The sequence below is a fragment of the Saccopteryx bilineata genome, chromosome 5 (genome assembly GCF_036850765.1).
Source record: "Saccopteryx bilineata isolate mSacBil1 chromosome 5, mSacBil1_pri_phased_curated, whole genome shotgun sequence".
NCBI classification, from domain to species: Eukaryota; Metazoa; Chordata; class Mammalia; order Chiroptera; family Emballonuridae; genus Saccopteryx; species Saccopteryx bilineata.
In genome coordinates this window covers 208,625,241-208,643,937 of record NC_089494.1, presented here as the reverse complement: position 1 = coordinate 208,643,937, position 18,697 = coordinate 208,625,241, and the positions used below count along the sequence as shown (strand labels likewise).

The 18,697-nt window shown below is 42.3% G+C and overlaps 1 protein-coding gene and 1 pseudogene across 1 annotated transcript in view; both read left to right on the top strand.

Annotated features, from left to right (window-relative positions):
- Nucleotides 1-18,697, top strand: part of PARM1 (prostate androgen-regulated mucin-like protein 1) — a 106,772-nt gene that overhangs the window by 76,504 nt on the left and 11,571 nt on the right. The window contains exon 3 of the mRNA XM_066279244.1: nt 16,934-17,012. Within this exon, the coding sequence (XP_066135341.1) occupies nt 16,934-17,012 (79 nt within the window). The remainder of the gene's footprint in view (nt 1-16,933; nt 17,013-18,697) is intronic.
- LOC136338042 (histone chaperone ASF1 pseudogene) lies at nt 4,139-4,750 on the top strand (annotated as a pseudogene).

Below are 18,697 nucleotides of genomic sequence, written 5' to 3'. Positions count from 1 at the left end.
TGCCTAGCTCCATGCCTGGCACACAGTAGAGGCAGTAACAATGGCTTTTATGATGTTTATGACCAGAACTGTTTTTCTGAATGTTTCCATTACTGTCCGTGGCAAATACTACAGACGTCCCCCGAGAACTGTTGTTAAGCCCAGACTGAATTTGGAGCAGTCTTTGAGGAGAGTCTGTTAATAGCATGCAGATGGAGGGGTCACCCGTGTTCCAGGAGGAATTCTCATTCCCGGCAGGCTCCTTTTGGTCTGGGCATTACCTTTAGGCCAACTGAGTGAGAGGAATGCTCCCTGACATTGAACTGGGGCTACTGTGTGGTCATGGCTTTGTCCTAATGCTATGGGAAAGCGCATGAGGCGGCCCCTTTGCTATCCTTAGAAATCCAGTCTAGTTCACACATTACAGTTGTCAAGGGAGATCTGGGATTGGGTGACCTAAACAGGAGTGATCTTAAATTCCAGGAGGGAAAGAAGCCTCATCTGTGTTGGAAAAGATTGTAATTATAAGGGAAGTGAGGAAACTTTAAATCCATGATAACAGGGTCTGCGTTGGCTTGTGTGCCTGGGTTGTGTTCATTGCAAACCTGAGCTCCCTGCGTCCTTAAAGTACAGCGGATGTGCCACGTGAGAGAAAAGTGCGGGGAGAGGAAGTGTGCATTTGCTTGGGCAAGTACGGAGACTTCTATTTCTGTATACATTTTTAACTATATGCTGCCTGTGTAGGCAAATGATCTTATAGAAAAGTAAAGCCAGACCACAAACCAAAATTCCCAATTACAGGAAGTGAATAGGTATAGATATTGGGGATCCTGCCTCAAAATTTGACTCTCAAGTCTGTTCATTGACCAAGTTTTCCCACTAACTGGCTTTTAGGTAAGAGTTTAAACATGAGGGAAAAGATTCCAGTTGTAATAGTATTTGACTCATTTTGATAAAGTTTACCTCTGTCACTCTGTGTGAAGAAATGACTAAGCAATACTTCAATGATTTAAAGATTTGGAGAGATGGAAGTGGGGAGAAGGACACATTTACTGAAACAAACAGATTATTTTAGTTAAAAACACTTCTGTAGCATATTTGCATGCATGCAAGCTGTATCCTTATAAAGAAGTTTTATTTTTGCATCCTTACTAAAAATATGTCCAATAAAAAAGTAGCTACACTTTCAAAAGAAATTGGTTATTTTATGGATTGCTTCTGGTGTGCCTAGACAAAGAAAGAGGTATAGTTAGTATTCCTTGCTTTACAGCCTTGATATTCAGTTAAAGGGCAGGTAGAGCATGTTCACATAAAACCATGAGTATCATAGTGTATTTCATACATCTTGATCTTGATGTATGTATATGCATAACTACACACAGGACATATGTCAGTGTTAGTGATATACTCGACTAAGTTAACTAAACTCTGCCATACAAAGTAAAAGGGCAAACATCTAGAGAAAGAGTGCTCAAAATAAGCAGATATGATTGGGATGATCTCCAAGAGGAAACTGGACTTCAGAAGGTTCTTGCAAATCATCCCTCTGCCCAAACACTTCCATGGTCCCCGGTCCCCATATTATTAAGCCCAAACACCATTTTTAGCTTTCAGAATTCTCCATGATTGGTTGTGAGTACCCAATCATTTTACGGTCCTTATTAATTTTCATTACACCATCTTCTGTGGCCTGTGGCCTTAGTTTTGTCCCCTCTGTAAATTGTGCAACCTTGGGTAAGTCACTCAGTTAATCCCTGAGTGTCACAGTCTCTTATTCCATATGGAGAATGGGCTGGGCTGGGCAAAGACCCCAACAGTTCCCTTCATTTGTGCAAATTCACAAAGCCCTGCATCTCCCTGGACCCTCCCACAGCCCTATGAAGTAGAGAAGACAGGGGTTAGCCCATTCTCTAGGTAAGGTCACCAAGTGATGGGTTCTGTCTCCAAGCTCACTGCTAACCTCCTCAGTCTTGAAAATGTAGATGCCTGTGCTCCAGCTGGCTGGCTGCCTCCAACCTTCACTGTTGTCTGTTCAAGTCCTGCTCATCCTCCTGAGAACAGCTTCATTCCCTCCTCTTTCCAAGACTGCTCCAGCTTGTATAGACACAAATACATTCCTAGATGCAAAATGCCCGCCCTCCTCCCACCTTACCTATCTGCCTGTCCATCCCCTCCGCCACTGCCCTGTATGATTCCTGGGCCCTGGCACAAGTCTCTGCAGCTGGCTGGTGAACCCTCAACACTCTGGCCGGTTGCCTCTCTGTGCCCCACACTGTCTTAGCTGCCTGAGAGCCTTGGAAGCTCACTCAGGAGAAGCTTATAGCACTGATGTGGTCAGAGAGATAAGCTTGGCTTCTGCTGGTGCGAGGGACAGTAGGAGGAAAGCAGGAGTAAAATTTAAGCAGAAGTCAAGGCCAGAAGTCAAAGCAACCTTCACTAATGGTAAAATTAGGATCCACCTAAGTGGTATATCCAAAAATGAAGGTTTTCTTTTTCACTTTTTCTCCCTCGTATCACAACCTACACACACGTGTGTGCATACACAATCCAAAAGGGGGGGGGTATTTATTTAATATACTGTAATGCACAGTATTTGGCAGTGCCCTTGGCAGTAATTCTGGACCACAGTAATGCTGAAAACCAGTGACATGGACCACCTTAGGTCACTGCTGTGTGACTGTTACCTGCTTCTAAATAGCCCTCCTTCCAATTAATCTAAAATTATTGAGTTTTGGTTCCTCCTCCCCTTTACCAATACGCCAGAGCGGCAGGTCCCACCCACGAGCAGGCGCAGAGTGTCACAGGAGTCCAGGGTGCAGGAGAGCCTCGGAGTAGCAGCGTGGATTCTGGAACCTTCCTTGTGTCTCTGTTCTTCTCATTTCCAACCATGTGGTTCTGGGCCCTTAGGGTCTCTCTGCCTCAGTTTCCTCATTTGTAAAATGGACATAAGCAGAGAACCTATCTTATCAAGAATTACATGAATTGAAATAACTGAAGCTCCCAAAGCAGTTCCTGGCATGGAGTAAGTAACAAGAAAGTGCCCCTGGCTATCATTCTTGTTGTAGCTGTCTGTTACTACTATTGTGGTTGCTGTTTGGAGGAAGGAGTTGCGGTGTGAGACTATTGCTGTAAAGATGGAAGAGCCTTTTCCTAGCACAATAAAGAGATTCGGGCACACGCAGAGCTCTAACATTCAAGCCCCATTCCTCGCCAGTCACCACCTCCCTCCTGCAGCACATGCACAGACCTGCTTTTAAAAAAAAAAAAGTTCCTTTGAGAAAAAATGTTCTTTTCCTCTTGGTGACCTCAAGTGAAGGAGCTGCTACACACTTTGCAATGGCCACCTGCTTCTATTCTCCACTTCTTCCCTACTTTCTGGATGGGAAAGAGGAAAGAAAAGTCAAGAATATTGAAAATCAGTCAAGAGGGTTGTTAAAGACTCTCTTCAAAATAGATCGGATGCACACAGACCCAGGAACTTGGTCAGAGTACTTACACATGCATTCTAAATAAGCTGACTGTTGAATTTCCAAAGAGAATGTTGTGCAGGAGTCATCTACAGATAGGAGCAAGACACCTACGTGGGCCCTGGCCTGTTGGCTCAGCGGTAGAGCGTCGGCCTGGCATGCGGGGAACCCAGGTTCGATTCCCGGACAGGGTACATAGGAGAAGCACCCATTTGCTTCTCCACCCCCCCCTCCTTCCTCTCTGTCTCTCTCTTCCCCTCCCGCAGCCAAGGCTCCATTGGAGCAAAGATGGCCCAGGCACTGGGGATGGCTCCTTGGCCTCTGCCCCAGGCGCTAGAGTGGCTCTGGTCACGGCAGAGCGACGCCCCGGAGGGGCAGAGCATCGCCCCCTGGAGGGCAGAGCGTTGTCCCTGGTGGGCGTGCCGGGTGGATCCCGGTCAGGCGCATGCGGGAGTCTGTCTGACTATCTCTCCCCATTTCCAGCTTCAGAAAAATACAAAAAAAAAAAAAAAAAAAAAGACACCTACCTTGCTGTCACTCCTGGAAACTCCCCACCATTAATCCTCTGCCCCCGGCTCTCTCAGAGCAATAACAACTTTTTAAAAGAACATAGGATCACAGCAGGCTGTGCACTGGACTTGATTGTACTGCATGCAGTAAGCCCCGTACCCATTGTTGTGTTTTACCACACTATGGCAAAGGTTCAAGTGAACAGTGTAGTGGTGCTGCATAACCCTTCTCCTTACAACAGCCCGTTCCGGTTCGTGATCACCTTTGAGTGAACGGAGGACCTGTCTAGAGACTTGGAATGAAAAATTATCTCTCTGGGCTCTGAAGAAAGTCAAGAATACAATCAAGTCTTAGTCTCATTTAGTGGGCCTCATGCCTGCAGGAAGGCAGATGTTTGTATTTCAGGCAGATGCACGCAATCCAGGACTCATTCCAGGTGCAGATGCTGTAGGTGTGACAGTTGTGCTAATCACATACACCTATTGAGGTCAAGAATTTATTAAAGTTGGCAAATATGTAAATATAAATATACTGAGACAGAGTTAAGGGGAAAGCCACCAGTAAAACCAGACTTTTCTAAGCTTCAAAGGAACATTTTGGCATCTAATCCTAGAATCAGCAGATTCCACATTAACTGGGGAGCTGACACAGACAAACGGGAAGATGTAGAGAGCAGTAATCCAAATCTACAATCACATCTTTCACCAGATGCATTACCTTCAGCATCAAAGGGATGGGCCACGTCAGAGAACTCACAAAATGTCATGTTTGAATCCCACACAGACTGCACATGACCACCTGCCATCTCTTTAGTACAAAGTAAGCTGTAAAAACACACAGAACTATTTCTCTGAAATTCCATAAATTATAGTCACTGAGACACAATGTGAAGACCTTGTTTTAAAAACATCGTGTAGAAGGTTTGTAAGAAATCCAGTATTTGAGCATATTGTGGAATAGAAATACAACTATTTTTAAGTAATCTTTTTCTCTGTTATTTGTTCTAAAACAGTCTGATAAACTATATATATTATTTTATCCTCTATATGTAATCAAAGTACTTGTAAAGAAATATAAGAAATATAGCCTGACCAGGCAGTGGCACAGTGGATAGAGCGTTGGACTGGGATGCAGAGGGCCCAGGTTTGAGACCCCGAGGTCGCCAGCTTGAGTGTGGGCTCATCTGGTTTGAGGAAAAGCCCACCAGCTTGAACCCATGGTCGCTGGCTCCAGCAAGGGTTTACTCGGTCTGCTGAAAGCCCGCGGTCAGGGCACATGTGGGAAGGCAATCAATGACCCACTAAGGTGTTGCAATGCGCAATGAAAAACTAATAATTGATGCTTCTCATCTCTCTCCATTCCTGTCTGTTTCTCTCTCTGATTCACTCTCTGTCTCTATAAAAAATTAATTAATTAATTAATTAATTAATGTTTAAAAAAAAGAAATATAAGAAATATGAAAGATTAGACTAGGTTATAAGGATATCTTAGCCTCCTGGACAATAGTCTTTATACCACTATTTTATTAGCCTTCAAAAGAACAAAGTTCACTTCAATTAAAAATGTTTCTTCCTGCAATAACATATAGTTTGGTTTAATTTAAGGGGAAAAGTTCCATTATATTTTGGCATGTCCTTAAAGAAGGGATCTGAAGTCAGCACTATGCTACCAAGAACTTCAGGATCTGATTTTCCTGGCCATCTTAAGGACTCCTATGGCATACTCATCTTAAGGATACTATAACACTTCACATAATGTTAGATAGCATTCATTTTGGTTCCTAATATAATAACGAATGTGGTTCATTGTTTATAAAGTCCTCTGGCTATGGTTTTTGTTTCATAACAGCTTATGACTTCAGAACATTCCCTGAATCATACATCATTATTCCCCAGTGAATTCAACATGTCAAGAGCAGATACAAACTCCCTGAGTTTAAGAATAGGAGAGTATAATGACTTGGAGCTGTTCGTTAGATTTCTAAAAATACACTTAACTCTTTAAAATTGTTTTCATAGATCATCTGTTGGCAGCATTTATATAAAAACTGTGGACTTGGGCCTTGGCCGGTTAGCTCAGTCAGTTAGAGCATTGTCCCAAAACGATGAGGTTGCGGGTTGGATCCACCATCAGGGCATAAGAAAAGCAACCAATGAGTGCACAACCAAGTGGAATAACAAATGAATGCTTCTCTGTGTGTGCGTGTGTGTCTCTCTCTCTTTCCCTCTTTCTATCTCTCTCTGTCTCTCTCATTCTCCCTCTCTCTGTCCTTCTAAAATCAATTTTAGAAAACTGGATTTGGGAAGGTATATTTAGCCTTATCATAACAGATAAGTTACTATTTAGGAAGTATATATATTTTCACACATGTAGTAATCTTCTCCACATCCCCTGACACTCCTGCAGAATAAGATTAGATATATTTGTAGTAGACACATTCTAGATAGCTTGTCCAGATAAGCTTTTTAAAAGCAATCTTGGAAAGGAATACATTAACTAAATGGTCCAAAAACTTATTTTTCTTTGAGGAGAGCTAGGTTCTTCCTCAAAAAGGTTCTTATGCTCCATTCCATTAAATTAAGTGTGGAATATGGTCATTACTCTTGCTGCTAAAGCAAGACATTGGCCTCTGATGCAGAGTCATTCAGTGCCTTCCTACCTAAAACTTTTATGCTGCACCATTTAAAGCTTTTATTGTGTGGAATGGAAAAGGGCATTTGTCTGAATATGGAGTCTAAGTTGTACACATTTCCTGCCATTCTGAAAGAGTGAATTTGTGAAGCAAAGTTTTGCTAAACGTTAAACTTTGAAATTCAATAAACCAGATTATTAAAATACTGTCTAGTAACTAGTTTATATTTTAAAAATATACCCTACTATTAAAATTAATAAATAAACCCTAAAAGAGAATATAAAGGCTCTTTTCTTTTAGAGGTTGTTTGGGTACACCCATCACAGCATGATATTGTCACTGTGTCATTTTAGATATGATTGGCAAGTGTCCTGCCAAAGAGGTCAAATGAAATATTTCTTTTATGTTTGAAGTGAGGAAAATAGAAAATACCTCAATGCGAAGAGTCCCTAGAGCAGGCTTCCCCAAACTACAGCCCGCGGGCCACATGCGGCCCCCTGAGGCCATTTACCCGGCCCCCCGCCACACTTCCAGAAGGGGCACCTCTTTCATTGGTGGTCAGTGAGAGGAGCACTGTATATGGCGGCCCTCCAATGGTCTGAGGGACAGTGAACTGGTCCCCTGTGTAAAAAGTTTGGGGACCCCTGCAGAGGAACATATGAAGAATTGGTAGTGTTGCTAAGCCCAGGAAGACAGAAGGGTACCTTTAGCTCAAGTGAAAGGACAGGAAGTTTGGATGGGAGAGACCCTCTGAGCGTGGAGGACTTCCTGTGTCTGTAAAGGACCAATAGGAGTGTGACAAAGAGTGAGAGTGTATCTGTGGTAGGAGAGGCACATGTGGGGTGAAAGAGCCCTACAAATAATACCACAGTTTGTTCTAGGACTGCAGAGGGCACAGAACAGAGTCAAAGCAAGTCAAGTGATGACCTCCCAGGCAGCCTCCTTCCTGGAGTAGTGTCACCAGGTCTGACCAGAAGCACGATCTTCTGAGAGTTTGCTCTGGCTCCCTCAAGGACATCATCTGACTCTCTTCAGACAGTTATTCCTAAAATAACTCCTCTGCCCCTCCACCCGTGGAGACTGGAAAGCACGGGCTGCAGTGGCTGGGCCGTAGCTACAGCATCATGGGAATAGATTCTCAGGCAAGGCCCAGAGAAGGGGACTCCTGGTGCATAGGTGAGGAGCTTGCTGCTTTGGGGACAATTTTAGCACAGTGAGCTCAAAAACTGCCAGTTATCTTTTTTTTTTTTTTTTTTTTTGCTAGTATTACATTTATTTATTTGACATTAAATGAACGAGTTAAGTACCCACTGTGGGCTAGAGACTGGGGCTGGGGCTAAGGGTTTGGTAGGCAGGGGAAAGAGATGTAAGATGAATAGGATTAGAATCTGCCTGGGATTATAAGATAGGGTACTACAATGAATATGGTAGGTACCCTTTTCATTACTTAATGGTAACCACCCTTAAAAAAACCACCGCAAAAACACTTGACTTAAAAAAGGTAGCAACAGAGGAAAGAAGTATGGAACACAAACAAACAAAAACAAATGATAGAAAAACAAAAGAGAAGAATCAAACTAGATACAAAACTAACAGAAAGCAATTTATAAAATGGCAGTAGGGAACCCACAAGTGTCAATAATTACACTAAATGTAAATGGATTAAACTTACCAATAAAAAGACACAGAGTAGCAGAATGGATTAAAAAAGAAAATCCAACTATATGCTGCCTACAAGAAACACATCTAAGCAACAAGGATAAAAACAAATTCAAAGTGAAAGGCTGGAAAACAATACTCCAAGCAAACAACACCCAAAAAAAAGCAGGCGTAGCAATACTCATATCTAATAATGCTGACTACAAGACAGAAAAAGTACTCAGAGACAAAAATGGTCATTTCATAATGATTAAGGGGAAGTTGAATCAAGAAGACATAACAATCCTTAATATATATGCACCAAACCAAGGAGCACCAAAATATATAAGACAGCTACTTATTGACCTTAAAACAAAAACTAACAAAAATACAATCATACTTGGAGACCTCAATACACCGCTGACGGCTCTAGATCGGTCATCCAAACAGAGAATCAATAAAGATATAGTGGCCTTAAACGAAACACTAGAACACCTGGATATGATAGACATCTACAGGACACTTCATCCCAAAGCGACAGAGTATACATTTTTCTCTAGTGTACATGGAACATTCTCAAGAATTGACCATATGTTGGGCCACAAAGACAATATCAGCAAATTTAGAAAAACTGAAATTGTACCAAGCATATTTTCTGATCATAAAGCCTTGAAACTAGAATTCAACTGCAAAAAAGAGGGGGAAAAACCCACAAAAATGTGGAAACTAAACAACATACTTCTAAAAAATGAATGGGTCAAAGAAGAAATAAGTGCAGAAATCAAAAGATATATACAGACAAATGAAAATGAAAATACGACATATCAGAATCTCTGGGATGCAGCAAAAGCAGTAATAAGAGGAAAGTTCATATCACTTCAGGCCTATATGAACAAACAAGAGAGAGCCGAAGTAAACCACTTAACTTCACACCTTAAGGAACTAGAAAAAGAAGAACAAAGACAACCCAAAACCAGCCGAAGAAAGGAGATAATAAAAATCAGAGCAGAAATAAATGAAATAGAGAACAGAAAAACTATAGAAAAAATCAATAAAACAAGGAGCTGGTTCTTTGAAAAGATCAACAAAATTGACAAACCCTTGGCAAGACTCACCAAGGAAAAAAGACACAGGACTCAAATAAATAAAATCCAAAATGAAAGAGGAGAGATCACCACAGACATCATAGAAATACAAAGAATTATTGTAGAATACTATGAAAAATTATATGCCACCAAATACAACAACCTAGAAGAAATGGATAAATTCCTAGAACAATACAACCTTCCTAGACTGAGTCATGAAGAAGCAGAAAGCCTAAACAGACCAATCAGCAGGGAGGAAATAGAAAAAACTATTAAAAATCTCCCCAAAAATAAAAGTCCAGGCCCAGACGGTTATACTAGTGAATTCTATCAAACATTCAAAGACTTGGTTCCTATTCTACTCAAAGTCTTCCAAAAAATTGAAGAAGAAGCAATACTTCCAAACACATTTTATGAGGCCAACATAACCCTCATACCAAAACCTGGCAAGGATGGCACAAAGAAAGAAAACTACAGACCAATATCTCTAATGAATACAGACGCTAAAATACTAAACAAAATACTGGCAAACCGAATACAACAACATATTAAAAAAATAATACATCATGATCAAGTGGGATTCATCCCAGAATCTCAAGGATGGTTCAACATACGCAAAACAGTTAACGTAATACACCATATCAACAAAACAAAGAACAAAAACCACATGATCTTATCAATAGATGCAGAAAAGGCTTTTGATAAAATACAACACAATTTTATGTTTAAGACTCTCAACAAAATGGGTATAGAAGGAAAATATCTCAACATGATAAAGGCCATATATGATAAACCATCAGCCAACATCTTATTAAACGGCATAAAACTGAGGACTTTCTACCTTAAATCAGGAACAAGACAGGGTTGTCCACTCTCTCCACTCTTATTCAACGTGGTGCTAGAAGTTCTGGCCAGAGCAATCAGACAAGACAAAGAAATAAAAGGCATCCATATCGGAAAAGAAGAAGTAAAGCTATCACTTTTTGCTGATGATATGATCCTATACATCGAAAACCCGAAGGACTCCACAAAAAGATTATTAGAAACAATAAACCAATACAGTAAGGTCGCAGGATACAAAATTAACATACAAAAGTCCATAGCCTTTCTATATGCCAACAATGAAATATTAGAAAACGAACTCAAAAAAATAATCCCCTTCACGATTGCAACAAAAAAAATAAAATACCTAGGAATAAACATAACAAAGAACGTAAAGGACCTATATAATGAAAATTACAAAGCATTGTTAAGGGAAATCGAAAAAGATACAATGAGATGGAAAAATATTCCTTGTTCTTGGATAGGAAGAATAAATATAATCAAAATGGCCATATTACCCAAAGCAATATACAAATTTAATGCAATTCCCATCAAAATCCCTATGAGATTTTTTAAAGAAATGGAACAAAAAATCATCAGATTTATATGGAACTATAAAAAACCCCGAATAGCCAAAACAATCCTAAGGAAAAAGAATGAAGCTGGGGGCATTACAATACCTGACTTTAAACTATATTATAGGGCCACGATAATCAAAACAGCATGGTATTGGCAAAAAAATAGACACTCAGACCAATGGAACAGAATAGAAAGCCCAGAAATAAAACCACATATATATGGTCAAATAATCTTTGATAAAGGGGCCAACAACACGCAATGGAGAAAAGAAAGCCTCTTCAACAAATGGTGTTGGGAAAACTGGAAAGCCACATGCAAAAGAATGAAACTCGACTACAGCCTGTCCCCGTGTACTAAAATTAATTCAAAATGGATCAAAGACCTAAATATAAGACCTGAAACAATAAAGTACATAGAAGAAGACATAGGTACTAAAATCATGGACCTGTGTTTTAAAGAACATTTTATGAACTTGACTCCAATGGCAAGAGAAGTGAAGGCAAAGATAAATGAATGGGACTACATCAGAATTAAAAGTTTTTGCTCAGCAAGAGAAACTGATATCAAAATAAACAGACAGCCAACTATATGGGAACTGATATTTTCAAACGACAGCTCAGATAAGGGCCTAATATCCAAAATTTACAAAGAACTCATAAAACTCAACAACAAACAAACAAACAATCCAATAAAAAAATGGGAAGAGGACATGAACAGACACTTCTCCCAGGAAGAGATACAAATGGCCAACAGATATATGAAAAGATGCTCAGCTTCATTAGTTATTAGAGAAATGCAAATCAAAACTACAATGAGATACCACCACACTCCTGTTAGATTAGCTATTATCAACAAGACGGGTAATAGCAAATGTTGGAGAGGCTGTGGAGAAAAAGGAACCCTCATTCACTGTTGGTGGGACTGTAAAGTAGTACAACCATTATGGAGGAAAGTATGGTGGTTCCTCAAAAAACTGCAAATAGAACTACCTTATGACCCAGCAATCCCTCTACTGGGTATATACCCCAAAAACTCAGAAACATTGATACGTGAAGACACATGTAGCCCCATGTTCATTGCAGCACTGTTCACAGTGGCCAAGACATGGACACAACCAAAAAGCCCTTCAATAGAAGACTGGATAAAGAAGATGTGGCACATATACACTATGGAATACTACTCAGTCATAAGAAATGATGACATCAGATCATTTACAGCAAAATGGTGGGATCTTGATAACATTATAAGGAGTGAAATAAGCAAATCAGAAAAAAACAAGAACTACATGATTCCATACATTGGTGGAACATAAAAATGAGACTAAGAGACATGGACAAGAGTGTGGTGGTTACCAAGGGTGGGGGGGGGAGGGAGGACATGGGAGGGAGGGAGGGAGAGAGTTAGGGGGAGGGGGAGGGGCACAGAGAACTAGATAGAGGGTGACGGAGGACAATCTGACTTTGGGCGAGGGGTTTGCAACATAATTTGATGACAAAATAACCTAGACATGTTTTCTTTGAATATATGTACCCTGATTTATTAATGTCATCCCATTACCATTAATAAAAATTTATTAAAAAAAAAAGAATCTGCCTGGGAAAGCTCAACACAGAGCATTTTGAAAGGAGCAGACACACAACAACCCTGTAATTTGGGGTGTCGGGAAAGTTTCAAGGAGGGGTTGATATTTAGTTGTCAATGAGTAGAGTAGGAGTTGGCCAAGCTGAGAAGAGAGCCAGGGAAGTAAGCAGTGTACCAATGATTAGAAATGCAAACCCTACAATGAAGTAGTCCTGGATTCAAATGTTAGCTGAATCATTCATCAGATAATGAAACCTGAATCAAGTCCTTAACCTCTCTGAGCCTTAACTTTCTCGCCCATAAAATGGGAATAAGGCTACTTAGCTCCTAAAAAGAATGAAACGAGATGGTAGATGTCAAGTTCTCGGTGAAGTGCCCCAGCAGAGTAACCACCTGCAAATGCAGAAAAGGTTATTTTGAAGTCTGTTCTGGGTTGCTGTGAAGTGGGAAAATGGTACCCTGGGAAATCCCAGCCTTCAGAGAAGCCCAAAATTCAAGGAGGCTTTGGCCCCTGGGACTTCAACAGCCTTCTGGTCAGGCAGAACAGGTTGGCCTGGTGGAATGTGCAGCACAGTGCAATATTCTTGTATCTTGGCTTATGAAATATTGGAAACTGGATAAGTTTCCTCCAGTTTTCTCTTAACTTCTTCTGGCTCCCGGGCTTTGCAGTGTGAGCCCCACCCAGTCTGTAACTTCAGACCACCCTGGCTCCCCAGGCACTGCCCACTAAGTGTCTACACCTTCCTCCATAGGGCAGAGCTGCCCTGTCCCAGCTACACCTCCTCACCTTCTCTCTCCCTGCCCCGCCTTGACAAAAGAAAGAGTAGGAGGAGAAGGGGAATTCCAGTTTAGTTTGAACAGAACCTAGTAGGAAATGACATTTGTTTTCATAAGGAGGAAATTAAGCCTTTTCAGTTACCATAAAAAGTTGTGCTAATGTTGGCTCAGACACCCTCTCATATGTTCAAACTCTAGTGCCCTGAGGTGTGGAACTTCCCAGGGGGAGGTTCCCAGCCACTTCTGAAAGTAGCAGCTGCTGTGGAGGTGACAGGGAGCTCAGGACACAAGGCATCAGAAGCTAGGGGCCTGATAAAGTCCTAGTTCCAGAGGACACTTGTTACCAAGGCTGGCGCCCTCTGAGAAGGGCTGCTGGGTGGCAGAATCGTTAATTAGATGGTCCAAAGTACAATGTATTTTATGTGACATGGTTTGGCCTCACATTGAGCAGTACCAACCCTCAGGATTGCCCCTTCCTTCAGCCTCCTGCAAGGACCCATCAAGTGGAAAGTCACCTGCTGACCCCAGTTCTGCTCACACAGGTTGTCTGGGAACACGGAAAGGTGGCCTCCGGGAATCCCACTGGAAGACTGGGGTTACTCTGAAAGCTGGACAGTCACCAGTGACATCGAGAAGAAGCAGGTCACTCTTTCTCTTGCTGTTTTTTAAGAGAAAGAACAGCACTTGAGTTGGGGAACTGCCTGGTTTATCTTTAGAAAGAGGTGGTGTATAAATAAATTCAGTAAATCACAGAATTGGAGGAGCTCCAACTTCTCAGAGTTAGGGAAGAAACATTGAAAAAGGTCAAACTTACAATTTCCTATATTAAACTATCCCTGGGGTAAGAAAGAAGGGTTATAAAAAAATCAACTATATCCCTTTCCTTTTTTAAGGGGGAATTAAATTTAAAAGGTCAGTTTTTGAAATTGCTCTTAATTGCAACCACTGTATCTTTTTGAATCTTGAAATACTCCCAACATCTTACCTTGTAATATTACTTCCTCTCACAAACTCTTAAAAAAGCTGTCAGTCCTGACCAGGTAGCTCAGTTGGTTGGAGCATTATCCTGATATGCCAAGGTTGCAATTTCAATCCCCAGTCAAGACACATATAAGAATCAACCAAGGAATGAATGCATAAATAAGTGGAACAGAACATTGTTGTTTCTCTCACTCTCTCTCTTTCTTTCCTTCTCTCCCTCTCTCCCATCAATCAGTAAATAAATTTTTTAAAAAAAATAGAAGATCTAGACTGACCAGGCGGTGGCACAGTGGATAGAGTGTCAGACTGGGACACGGAGGACCCAGGTTCAAAACCCCAAGGTCACTGGCTTGAGCACGGGCTCACCAGCTTGAGCCCAAGGTCACTGGCTTGAGCAAAGGGTCACTCACTCTGCTGGAGCCCTCCAGTCAAGGCACATATGAAAAAGCAGTCAATGAACAACTAAGGTGCTGCAACAAAGAATTGATATTTCTCACTTCTCTCCCTTCCTGTCTGTCTGTCGCTGTCTGTCCCTCTCTCTGACTGTCTCTCTGTCTCTGTAAAGAAAATGACCTATCAACAGTCTTCCGTGAACTTTGAATTGTTCTAATTTTATCACAGTTTGGAGGCCAAGAAGCTAAGTGCAGCCTTTCAAAGGAGTGGAGACAAGGCTTTTCATGAGGGAATCTGACCTCAAACTTCTGTCTTTGATCTGGGCTGCACGTTTGAGCATTGGTGCCATATCCGTCTTTGTATTATTAGTAAAGAAGGGAAGAGAAATGCACTGCTAATCATGCTAATCATGTTCTAAAGAAGTCCAGGAGCAAGGTGATGGGCACAGGAGAGTCCAGAAGTTTGGAGGCTCTGAAATGGTGCAGCTCAGGCCATCTGTGCAGGAACATCAAGCTCCGGTCTCAGTCTCGGTTAGCTGTGACCTCCTCTGCTCTTTTAGAAATGACAGCCAGTAGGGGCATGAATATCTGACACAGCCTTCTTTCACCCAGAACTTTTGGGGAGCTACTAACGAGTTAATTACTAGATTGATTTGCTTCTTAGCTCTATTCTTAATTCCTTCAGTGGAAGGGCCATTAAAAACAATATACAAAAGATGGGATAAATAAAAGGAGAAATGGAAAAATAATCTACAATAATAAATCTCCAAAACTGTGGAGCAGATCCATCCCCTTTGAGACTTAGCCCAGTTCAGCACGGTCCATTTGGAGAGGGCTTCAGCATGGTGCACATGGCCTCTCGTGTAATCCTCTTGTGGGAGAGAACAAAGCAGCTCTTCTTTCTCTGTCACTGCAGGTGAACAGTATACGAGTGGACGGGGTTAAATAGCTCATGGCCACACAGCTAATCATGATGGAACCACACTTGAATTCACATATTCAGACTCCAGACCTCTGATGCTCTTTCCAATGTGTCTCAGAGTCTTACTCATGTGTTGAAGTAGTAAATAATTTCCCAGTGGTCTGAAAGAGTAAATGGGGTCCCTAACACCAGCGTTAGTGCCAAAAAGTCACTTTAACTATAGGGGACAAAAGCTCAATTGATTCTTGGCATTTCTAGGGTGGAATAAAACTGAAGTATATACATTATTAGTCCAAAGCTCACACAAAAAGAGTGTTGTGCTTCAAAATAGTAATCTTTGGGAGCAGTATGGTTATTCTTCCAAGGCTACAGGCTCAAGGGTTGGTTTTTCTTAAACTGCTCATTAGTCGTTGCCTTTGGAACCAGATTTCAGACTACACAATAAAGCATTCATGACACTTTGTAATTGCACCGGGTTAATTCTACAAACTAAAAATACTGTTACCTACCAGACTTGACCTTACTTTCACGCCAAATTTGACTTCATTCTCTACAAAATCAACTTTACTTTTCAAGGATGAAAACTGGACACACTTCCCAAAGTGGAATTTTTTTTTTAAATGCTTTAATTTGATGACATCATTAAGATTAGTGCATCTCCTACCAAGATGACCCTTTTGAAGTAGACACTACTGATATAGCTAGGTGATTCCGGTTTATTTAAAAAACCAACACCGTTGCTTTGTAGTAACCCTTGAATAAAACATTCTAAGTCCCCCGATATTTTGCAAATGATAGAAAGAGGAGTCAGAGTTTGTAGAAGAAGAAAATGGGATTTCAGGAGATTTTTAAATCCCCTACCCCTGTAAACAGCAGCAGCAGCAACAACAACAGCAACAGATTGGTGTCATTATTAAAAAGATAATCAAGGCCCTGGCCGGTTGGCTCAGCGGTAGAGCGTCGGCCTGGCATGCCGGAGACCTGGGTTCGATTCCCGGCCAGGGCACATAGGAGAAGCACCCATTTGCTTCTCCACACCCCCCCTCCTTCCTCTCTGTCTCTCTCTTCCCCTCCCGCAGCCAAGGCTCCATTGGAGCAAAGATGGCCCGGGCACTGGGGATGGCTCCTTGGCCTCTGCCCCAGGCACTGGAGTGGCTCTGGTCACAGCAGAGCGACCCCCGGGAGGGGCAGAGCATCGCCCCCTGGTGGGCAGAGCTTCACCCCTGGTGGGCGTGCCGGGTGGATCCCGGTCGGGCGCATGCGGGAGTCTGTCTGACTGTCTCTCCCCGTTTCCAGCTTCAGAAAAATACAAATAATAATAATAATAATAAAATGAAAAATAATAAAAAGATAATCAAACATAACTGTGAACTGTTTGTTCTCTGATCTCAAGGCCAAAAGGTCTTAAGAAAAATTGGCCATTTCCCAAAACCTCACCTAGTAGGAAAAGCATTTTGATAATAGAACTAACTCTGGGTTCTGTTCTAGCTCTGACTTTTCTGTGGAAGGATCTAGAATGAAGGACTCCCCTTTCTCATCTTATTTCCTGTGCATTTTGTCTTTCCCAGGTAGCATCGCTGCCATTACGGTGACCGTCATTGCCGTGGTGTTGTTGGTGTTTGGTGTCGCAGCGTATCTGAAGATCAGGTGAGAGGCTCCTTACTCTTCTTTCTGAAGAAAAGGATTCCATTGTGTCAGGCTCCGGGCTGAGAGTTGTTTTGCTGAATGTTTGTTTCTTAATAAGTGTCTTAGCTCTCAGATATATTGGCAGGGAAGTGAAAATGGCCAGCGTACCCCACAGTGGACAGGAATAGATGGTACAGTGTCTGAACCTTGGCAAAGCAGAAGAAATTAGCTGAAATACACAGCATGATGATGTAATGGAACAAGAATGAACCTGGAGTCAGGAGACTGAGGCCTGGCCACTGTGCCCTTAGCTCACCTCGTCACCACGAGGAGGAGCCACGTGGCCCTCAGGTTGTCTCCTCTGTGCGCTGGGGGACAAGGAGGGGCCCAGTGCCTCCTAAATACTGAGGTTCTGCACACTGATGTGTGGAGGGGTACTCAGTCTATAAGGACGTTTTCACTGGTACTAAAGCAAAATGCTGAAAATAGAAGGAAAGTGTAATGTTTTCTATAAAATTGGTTTCTCCCCCCTGAGATTAAGTCCTCATGTTTTCGGTTTTAAAATACCTTTTGTTGTGAAATGAAGGTAATCACAGATGGTAGCAGAGTTTTTACTTTTTTTAGCCAAAGTGAAATTTGCAGAACTCTGTGAGCCCCCACTTTTGTTGTCTACTGCTCTGTGAAATCCCCAAGTCTCAAAACCACGCTACTCACACACAATGTCCTTCCAGCTACAAAATGCCAAATGGCAAGTGACAGTCTCATCTGCCATCTGTGCAGTGCCCGTCGTAGAAAGGCACAGAAGGACGCGTGCCACCATGATGAACACAGCCAATCCCTGACTCTCATCTCCCAACAGCCAGAGCCATCTTTACAGAAGCTCCTGACCCTGCCACTCCCCCCTAAAGACCTCAGTGGCCTCCCTGGCACGGGGAATGAAATCCGGACCCCTCAGGCTGGCCCTCGAGCTCATTCACGGACCCACCCTGCCTACCTCCCCTCATTACGTCCGCCTCACCTCCCATCGCTGCCCTGCAGGCCCGCTGGCTTCCTTCCTGTCCAGTGCTTGCAGCCTGCCAGGCTCTTTGTCTCTCTGGGTCTCTCCCTGAAATCCTTCTCTTCTAACTCTTCCTCCTGCGTGGCTTCCATGTCACATCCTCCAGGAGACTTCCCTACCTGGGGCTGGTTCCTGTTTTTTATTTTTATTCTGGTTCTCATCACTATCTGTAATTTCCCTGGTGTGTGTGTGTGTGTGTGTGTGTGTGTGTGTGTGTGTATTTCTGTATTTTATTTATATATATATATATATATATATATATATATATTTCTGTATTTGTTGTCTCTTTTTCTCAACAAACATGCAAGCGCCACGAGGACCCACATTTTATCTGTGAGGAAGTGCTGGGCACAAAGACGATGCTTGAAAAACTGATCTTGAACAACTAAACATGAGGATAGACAGTCACTGGGCATTGGCGTGTGCACACGGCTGTCATGTGTACACTCCTGACTCTCTTCCCACAGCTGTGCTTCTTCCATGAGAGGTGGCACACCCTGTCCTCCCCTCTTGTCCTGCTTCCTCCCGTGGAGCTCGTGTGTGTCATTTCTCATCCCCGTGCACACATCACCTCTGCTGCCTTTTCTCCTGGCCCTCTGTCGTCAGCTCTGCTCACCCTGCTCAGACCAGCACCCGTTAGAGAACTGCC